At 30.2% G+C, this 9,362-nt stretch overlaps 1 protein-coding gene across 1 annotated transcript; it reads right to left on the bottom strand.

The window, feature by feature from the left end:
- Positions 1–587: 587 nt before the first annotated feature.
- Positions 588–4,980, bottom strand: LOC110109253 (cytochrome P450 86B1). Its single transcript, XM_020840223.2, has 3 exons — positions 4,327–4,980; positions 3,471–4,109; positions 588–1,134 (listed from the first exon to the last, which is right to left on the bottom strand). Exons 1-3 carry the CDS (start codon positions 4,927–4,929, stop codon positions 763–765), a joined length of 1,614 nt encoding a protein of 537 aa, XP_020695882.2. The 5' UTR covers positions 4,930–4,980; the 3' UTR covers positions 588–762.
- Positions 4,981–9,362: the final 4,382 nt, after the last annotated feature.

Below are 9,362 nucleotides of genomic sequence, written 5' to 3'. Positions count from 1 at the left end.
TTTTGAGATGCAGCGGAGATCTCTTATTACTTTTTTGAACCTTTTTTATTGCTGCCCGAGCACAATGACCTGCTACTCTACGTCGCTGGATGCTTGCTTTCTGAATGGCTGCATCGACCACTTTTTCTTTTCCCTGTCGTTGTGTTATTTCATATGCTCTCATTGGTTTTTTGGAGATATCTATGCAGGTTATCATCAGCTCCTCCGCGTTCTACCTTCTTTGTTATCCAGGTTTTTTTCTGGTTGGTTCTTTTTGTGCTTCTTTTTTTGCCTTTTCTTTTTTGCAGAAAGTGGATGCTGAACTCTTATCTTCAGAACTTCCTTTTTTGGGTGTCGTCTGCTCACAGCACCATTAGTACTAACGTTTATTTAAATTGTATTATTAGGATAAGGAACCACGGACTCGTAGGTCTTTTTTACTTTTTGATTGTAGCTCATTCGAGCATTAGTGAGTCTGTGGATCCTTTTAAGGACTATGTAACCGATTTTTTGATATTAACACGTAGGCCCCAAAGTGGGTTTTAATTATATATATATATATATATATATATATATATATATATATATATATATATGAACGCGGCAAACCTAATTATAAACAATAAAAATAAGCTTTCCAGTTCACATATCTTTATAATCCTCTATTTAATACATGAAATAACAATCTTTACTAGAAAACCAAATGTAAACAAATTAAATATTCATGCAGAATAGAAAGAATTACGTACCCTGCACACTAAAATATATAAATATATATAGATTTCATTCTTGTCTCCTTGTCAACTTAACCTTCAGTCCATGCTTCATGTACATGGTGAGAGCCAGCTTTGGGAGAACTGGATGGCCTTTAACAACACTGATATGATAGCGCAGAAGAATATTAGCTGCGACGAACTTCATCTGGTAGTAGGCGAAGTCCTTACCCAAACAAAGCCTTGGGCCTCCATTAAAGGAGACGAATTTGTACGCCGATTCGCTCATAAAACGACCATCTCTTAGCCACCTTTCTGGCTTATAATCCCTGCAGTCCTTTCCCCATATGCTCTCCATTCTTCCCATGCTGTAGATTGAATATACTACCTTTGTTCCTTTCTTCAGCACAGTTCCATCAGGAAATACCTCATCTTTAATCACCTATTGATCAATTGCAGTTGCAGTACATTAACTTGGTTAAGATGTAGAAAACATGTTAAAAGAACATTTTTGTTGAGTATTTTGCTCAGATTTCTCACGGTGAATGAAGGGGTGTCAAAAGAGCTAGCTCCTTGTGTGTTGCTCGTGTTTGGCTAGTTTTGGTGAACAACTCATATTAGACTCAATATGTTAGAGAGTTGCATATCAAAACGGATTAACAAGTCGTGTTTATGCTCGATCCCAATTCCAGTCAACACAAATTCAACCCGTTTAATAAACATGTAAAAATGTGAATCCAACCAACCCGTTGGTAAAACAATTCTCAAAACACTATCCAATAACCCATTTTGATAAAAAAACCAATCTTTTATTGCAGGTCATTTATAGAGTTTATATTAATCGAAAAAAAAAATAAAACAATTATATCAATAAGACAAAGAATCAAAAATAAATATTTAAAGGATCACTTTCGATTCAAAATTGGATTTGCGGGTCGAATTGAATCTTACCAATTCAATCAATAGGTCAGAATTTGGAACAGGCCAGCTTGAACCTGAATTTTTTGTGTTAGGCCATTTATTTACCCACATAGTTGTAATTTACTTTCCTTTATTTTTTGTTCATACATACTTCATTTTAGCTTTTAAAATTTTTTATTCGGTGAACTTTCTCATCATTTTTTAATAGATATTATAGACTATGTATATAATTAGTGTAATTAAATAATCTATTTAATAAATTCTAATCACATGTCTTTTAACACACTAATCACGCAAAAAATGACACGTTTTAGGTGGTTAATCAGCCTTGTCAGGTGATCGTGTGATTCTATTAGCAGATGATTATTTTAGAGTCTGATATGTGATCACCTACCTAATGCTAATTATTTTGTCAAACTTCACCCTAACGACATTAATTAGCATGAAGTAGATCTGTGGATTTATTAATAAGTGTGGATGATTATTTTTATCCTATAAGGTCAATTCCTCTTATTCAAAGAGATAATTATATTTGTATTGCAAAAAAAAAAAAAAGTCTTGATAAAACCTAAAAATTATCATAGAAAACATTAAAAATAAATTAAAGAAGAAGAAGAATATGCATATACTTAGGATTCGTTTGGGATAATTTTCTAACTTCTTTTTCAAGCAATTTTTTAGTGCAAAAATTTCTAATAAAAAAATTGTACTATAAAACTATTTAGAAATAACTAAAAAGTTGTCTCAAATGAAACCTAAAGCAGTTTTTTAGTACAAAAATAAAAATATTTGTAGTAGAAATGTACTCTTTTTTTTGAAGAAATGTAAATAGCATTAAAAGAAAAAAAATATATTACAAACTAGAAATCAAAATCAAAACCCCTTAAAACTATCATAATGGATATGCGATCCACTAAATTTCATTTTAGATCCATTTGGATGATGGGAATACCAAATATTTAAACAACCTAAAAGATTGGTTAGTATCCCAGCTTTCCCAAAAGATGAAAAATAAAACCTAGTAAAAATCCCATATATCATTAAAAAAGCCATTAAAAACCTAGTAGAAATGTACTTTAAGAAGCATTAAAAAAGTCATTCTAAAGGAAGCTTTAGTTGGGAAAACTTTTGTATTGCTTTCAATGTTAGCAGTACAAAAATTTTTAAAAGTAACAAAAAAAGCAATTTTCAAAAGTTGTCCCAAATAAGCCCTTATTTTCTTATAAAACTTCTGTCTTTTTTTTCAAATATTAAATTTTTTAAAGGCATATCACTTAATTTTTAAATATTTGAAAATATTCTAACGTCAAAATTTAATATTTACTTATATAATAAAAGTTCTAAGATACATAAAAATATTATTAATAATAATTTCTTAAAGTGAAATACATATTTTGATGTGAATGAGATACTAAAATATTATAAAAATAAATATTAAATTATATATATTATTGTGCCAGATATGTGTAAAATGCAAATTACCTATTTTTAAAAAAGTTAGTGTTTATGTTTTTGTTAATTTTATTTATATTATTTTTTATTGATTGAAAGAATTATCAATACATAATAATACAAGTAAAAAGAAAGATAATTTATTATATAATATATCAATTTACCCTTTGTATAAAATTAAAATATATTCATTTACAATAATAACATCTTAATTTCGATATTTTCCACAAAACACAATCTCATATATATTTTTTATTTTATTAAATTTAATATTTTGGTTTCATAAATCTTAGATAAGAAAAATTAGCTATCATAAATAATTAATATTTTTTTTTTCACATAATATCAGCAGTAAAAAAAATTATTAAATAAAATAATTAATAATAAATTATAAATAAAAATTACCTCTTTGTGATCCACAGGCACTGATGGATATAACCGGAGCGCCTCCGATATCGCCGCCTGCAAATACTCCATTTTCTTCACCTCCGCCGGCTGGAAAACCACTTCCGGCCAATCAATTTCTCCTTCCCCTCTCTCTTTCACTATCCTCTTGAGCTCCTCCACTATCTTCTCCTCCACCGTCTTATTCCTCTCCAGCAACCAAAAGAACCAGGTCAGCGCCACCGATGACGTGTCCCTCCCAGCCAATATAAAGTTGACACATACATCCCTCAAAAACTCATCTGAATATCTCTCTCCTCTTCCTTCCTCGTCCTTCTCCTTCATAAACGCCGTCAACAAATCCGACCTCGCCGCCGCCCCCTCCGACCTCACCTCCTCCCTCCTCTTTCGTATCACTTCGTAGGCGAACTCGTCGACCCCTTCAATCGATCTTCTCAGCCTCCTCTCGCTCCCAATATCGAGCATTCTCATTGCCTTCCACAGCGCTGTCGGCATCACGAATCGTTGTATCGTTCCCTCTGTCGCCTCCTCGAAAGCCGTCGCGAATGGAATATTCGGCAAACCTTGTCGGAGGCATCCGGGGTCGATGCCAAAGGCGATTGTGCACACGTTGTCGAAGGTTAACCGGAGAAGCACGTCCTGTAAGAGTAGACCATCAGTTGCTTGATAAATCCGTATATTTAAAAAATCAAATATGAACAAGTTAAATCTTATTTGATTATATTTGACTTTGCAGTAGTTTGATATATTATAATTTTATATGCATTGAAATTTAGATAAATTTATATCCTTGTGAGTTGTGAATGAATATTCTTATATTTCGTCCAACAGAAATTAAGCTTACAGATCTGCGTACCTGAAGGTCAAGGACCGCGTCGACGGTGGCGGCGGCTTCAAGCACCGGCAGTAGCCTATCATGGACAAGCTCAACCAAAGACTTCGCCGTCATGACTCTGAACTCCGATGAGTGAAACGCGAGGCTAGCTGTCTTCCTCTGTCGCCGCCATGTTTCATCATCGGCGGCAAAGATTCCGCCGCCGAGAAGATCACGAACGATGGAAGCGAAGTAAGGGCCTTTGGGAAAACTGGAAAACTTCGACTTAAGAAGATGCTCCAGGTTTCTCGGGTCAGCGGTAACGACGCACTGGAGATTGGTCAACCAAGGGCCACGGAAAGTGAAGGTTCCGCCGCGGTCCACCAGAACGCCGGTGATCCATTCGTATATGTTGCTGCGAAGTCCGAGAATAAGGGAAGGGAGCATGCCGAGGAAAGGCCACGTCACGAGGCCTTGGCGGCGCCGCTGCCGGAGGGAATGGATGGTGATGAAGATGGCGATGGCGAGGGCTAATTCGACGGTCTGGATTGTTTCCGTGAGGAGATGATCGTACAGGGTGGCGGTGGGTTTTGCAGCCGGGGAGGCGGGGATGGTGGAGTAGGTGGTGACATTACCGGAGTTCATAGTGGTGGCAGCGGGGGAGAAAGGAGAATTGGGCTTGGGGTTGATTATATACATGTATATGTATATATAAGCATATATATATATCACGAGTTATATTCAAATGTAACATGCAATTGGTATATATATCATGAGTTATATGTGGTGAGTACTTTTGTACCCATGCCGTTTGATGCAGTTGGTTTATGGTAGCTCATTGGGTATATTTTATAAATCTAGAAAATATTTTAAAAATTATATATTGCTTAAGATATTAATTAGAATGGATCTTAAAAGCTTCTAAGTTCTAACTTTATTTTGAGATAAATACAGCACAGATAATAATATTACGCTAATTTTAAAGTAGAAGCTTTCTTACTATTTTAAAAATAGTTTTCTAATATAAAATTTCTAGTTCAAAAAATTTTGATATTAGAAAATTATTTTGGAAATTAATAAAAAAGTTGTCCCGAAGAAAATCTTAGAGGCTCATCTTGATCATTTTTATTATAATATTAAGTGTTTTTTTTCAAAAGTGAGTGTTAAGAGTCTTTGGATATGCTTTGAGATAATTGCTATATATAGATAAATAATATAATTACATTAATCTTAAAATATATTCATAATAATTTTGAGATTCTTCTTAATCAATTTTTATGGGGGGATTTTTAAAAAAGAGTGCATTTAAATCATAATTAGACAGATGTTATCAAAAAATTTAAAAAGGAGCAAATTCGTTAAAATCATTTTGTGAGTTCTGAATGCATCAAATTATTTGACATATTAAGTTGTGATATGAGAGAGAGAGAGAGAGAGATGGTTGTGATAGGATAGAGAAAAAAATGTAATAGAGAGAGAGAGACACATGGAGAAATAGAGAAGAGTGATAATAATATTTAATTTTTTCTCTTTAAAATAATTAAAAATATTCTTTTTTAGGAAAATCTCATGTGCATTTAAATTTAAAAAAAAAAATTAAAATAAATATTTTTTTATAACCTTCACATCATAGCATATTTGAATATAAAAAACAATTAATATTTTCGACATAGAAATTTAAATTTTTTTAAAAAATCTGTCATCAAATAGAATTTGGTTGTTTTTTTAATGAAAATTTTTATATAGAAAGCATAAATTTTACTATATTTTCTTTGAAATTAGTTTTCTAGCTTAAAATTTATTATATTATAAGAACGTTCCTCTTTTATGTTTTTAAGAATGAAAATGATTTAACAAAGCTTTTTTCATTAGTTTCAAAAATTTTAAATTAATTTAACTCAAATCGAAACATAATATTTAAATAGTATTAAATATTAATATTATATTTAAATATTATTTAAAAAGTTTAGACTTTTTTAAATAATACTATTAGATATTAGTTAAATGTTATTTTAAATATTCAAAAAATCTCTCTCCCCATCTCTCTCTCTCCCTCTCTCTCCCTCTCTCATCTCTCTCTACTATTACTGCTCAATGCGCCAAACGATTTGGCCATTCAATACTCGTCAAATCATTTGGTGCATTCATAACTATGCCAAACGGTTTGATGGATTTGCTCCTTTTTAAATTTTTTAATAATTATGATCCCTTAGATTAATTTTTGTTTATTATTTTTTGGTTTGATGATAAATTTGTTTGGAAGGGATAAAATATTATTTACATCTTAATTAGAGTTTTGTATAAAAACCTTGTAATGATTATGGAATTATAATTTGATATAAACTGGGCATCAATGTTAGAGGTTTAGGATAATTTATTAATTATTTGGAAATCAACAAGATTGGATCGAGCTTAGCTAATTAATAAACTTTAAGGCTAGTTATTAATTTTCACCATTATAGTGAAAAACTCAAAATTAAAAGAAAATTTTAATAATGTTAAAAATTAACATCATTTTTTAAGGAAAATTTAAGTAAAAATATTATTATTAGTCATATTTTAATTATATAATCCTAAGATTATAAGAAGCGATTTTTGATGCTCTTAATAAATATTTTAAGCAAATATGTAGATAAAAATTTCTAATAAATATGATTATTCAAAATATTTATTTTTTGTAACATTTTGAGAAATCAGTTGAATATTTCAATTTGTTTTGGAGAATTTGCATCGGATGTAAAATTGATCATAATATTTGCTTTAAAATAAGTGTTACATATAATATAAGTAATTAATATTATACTAATCTCAAAATATATTAAGAATTTTTTTTAATTACACAAATCTCAAAGCATACCAAAAAAATATATTTATTTATTTTATATATAAGTATAGTTATTATTTTAGCATAGTTTTATCTCACAAAATATTTTAATCACATATTTTGATAAAATATATTATAAATATGATTAATTAAAACAATCACCAATTATAGCACCAATAAAATTAGGTTGAATATTTCAATTTGTTTTGGAGAATTTTACATCATATGCAAAAACAGTCATAATGTATGAGTTCTAAAATTATTAGATCTGTTTTGAAAGCAATTAAAAGTACACAAATCTCAAAGCTACAAAAATTTTTCATACACATTCTAATTGTTTTTTTCAAATTTTTTAATAAATGGTTGAAATTTTTTGCATCTTCATATAAATTTTATTGTTTTTTAGTATGATTACATATCCTTACTTTGAAAACAATATTTGTATTTTGTCATCATGAAGAAGAATTTTGCTCTTTAAGAGAGGCGGTTGTGATTTGTGAATATAGAATGATAAAATAATATACATGACGAGTATATGAGGATTAGGTAGGACAAAGGGAGGGTGGCCAAACATAATTGTCTTGCATTTGAGCTATTCTACAAAACTTGTAACAAGAAATGGTCTATAAATGCAAGAAGCCATATGTCACATGCATGCATGCTTTATCATGATTTGCTTGCAAAGCTTTTAATTAAGAACTATGGTTGGTTGAGGGGTTGATTTGTTGTATTGTTTATTGATGATGACATTAAAGCTAATTAAGTAGATTAATTATATTTAAGCATAAATTATGGTTTCATGATAATGATCATAGTTGGTTCTTATGTCATTGATTGATTTTTGTTTGGTTTTTAAGAGATAATTTGAGAAGATTAATTTCTTTATAGTTTTAGTCCTTGTTATGTCTCATACAAGCTTTAATTAGGATAGGATGATTCCATTAATTGTTTTACTCTATGTTTGAAAGAGACCTTTTGTAATTTGGGTGGATTAGTCTAACTTGTGAAAGAAAGGTTTAGGGAGAAAGATTAAATTTTGGATTTCATTAATATAATTATATATGATTTGACATAATTTGTAGTAAGTGTGGTCTTTAATCATAGATTTATTTAATAATCTTGAACCATACATAAGTAATCATAATTTATAAACTCAAATTTTATTAAGAGAAACTTCAAATTAATTAAACATATGGATATTCAAATAATATCTAAATAAGTTGGCTCTCACTCTGAGGCTTCGTTTAGGATGACTTTCTTACTGCTACTTAAAATAATTTTCTAGCTAGTACAAAAAATTTAGTTTTTATACTAGAAAGCGGCTTTAAGAATTAATAGGAAAATCGTCCAAAATGAAACATGAGCTAGGGTTTCTCATGCTCATCTACTCTTTAATTGTTATATCAAATCACCTTCCTGATTTTCTTTGGTCATATCTCCTCTAATTTTGAGCTAGCTGGCCTTTAGCTCTCGGCAAAGGTTGAAAAAATTGTATTTAAGAGAAAAAATCTTATGTCCTAGATTTCTTCTGTTAATGGAGATTAACAAGTTTGAAAGTTTTTTGCTTACTTAAAAATTGCTTATGGATCCTGCTCGTCTCCCTCAAGCTAAATTCATTCAAGGCTGTTTCGTTTTAGTTTCATCCTTAAAAAGTAGGGAAATTGATCAACCTCTCACATTCTCAGTGCCTTCTTCTTCGTCAACGATTCTTGTTTGCGTGTGATAGTTTAAGAATTATTATAAACGAAGTCTCCATCTCTGATTAGCCGACGATTTTCATTAAAGATTAGTGATTGATGTTATATGTTTATAACCTACACCATAAACCTAGAAAGATGTTTTATCCGAGATAGATAGCTTTAAAAATTAATTTCTCAAAATATATTTTAACCTTGATCAATACATTTATAGCACATTAAAAATACTTCGAAGCTTATTTGAAGCATATTTGCATTTTGAAAATAGGATTGAAAAATAGTTCAAAAAAGTTTGATCATGTGCAAAGCAATGTTCGATCAGGGTCAAAATAATTTTTGAGTAACGGTAAAAATAAATTTTGAACAATAATCGAAGAATCTTCTACCAAGTTTTCAGCAATACTCGGGTATTTGATTGATCATCTATTTGATGAAACTTCGAACAAAAGTTCAAATTTATTATTTTGCACTTATTTGAGTTATCTTGTTCTGCATGCAAATATATGCTTAGTTCACATGCCGATATAGGTTTTATAGAGAAAATTATAAGACAGTTT

This window comes from Dendrobium catenatum, unplaced genomic scaffold (assembly GCF_001605985.2).
Source record: "Dendrobium catenatum unplaced genomic scaffold, ASM160598v2 fragScaff_scaffold_231, whole genome shotgun sequence".
Classification (NCBI taxonomy): Eukaryota; Viridiplantae; Streptophyta; class Magnoliopsida; order Asparagales; family Orchidaceae; genus Dendrobium; species Dendrobium catenatum.
The sequence above is the reverse complement of the archived record's forward strand: the minus strand, read 5'-3'. Positions and strand labels throughout refer to the sequence as shown.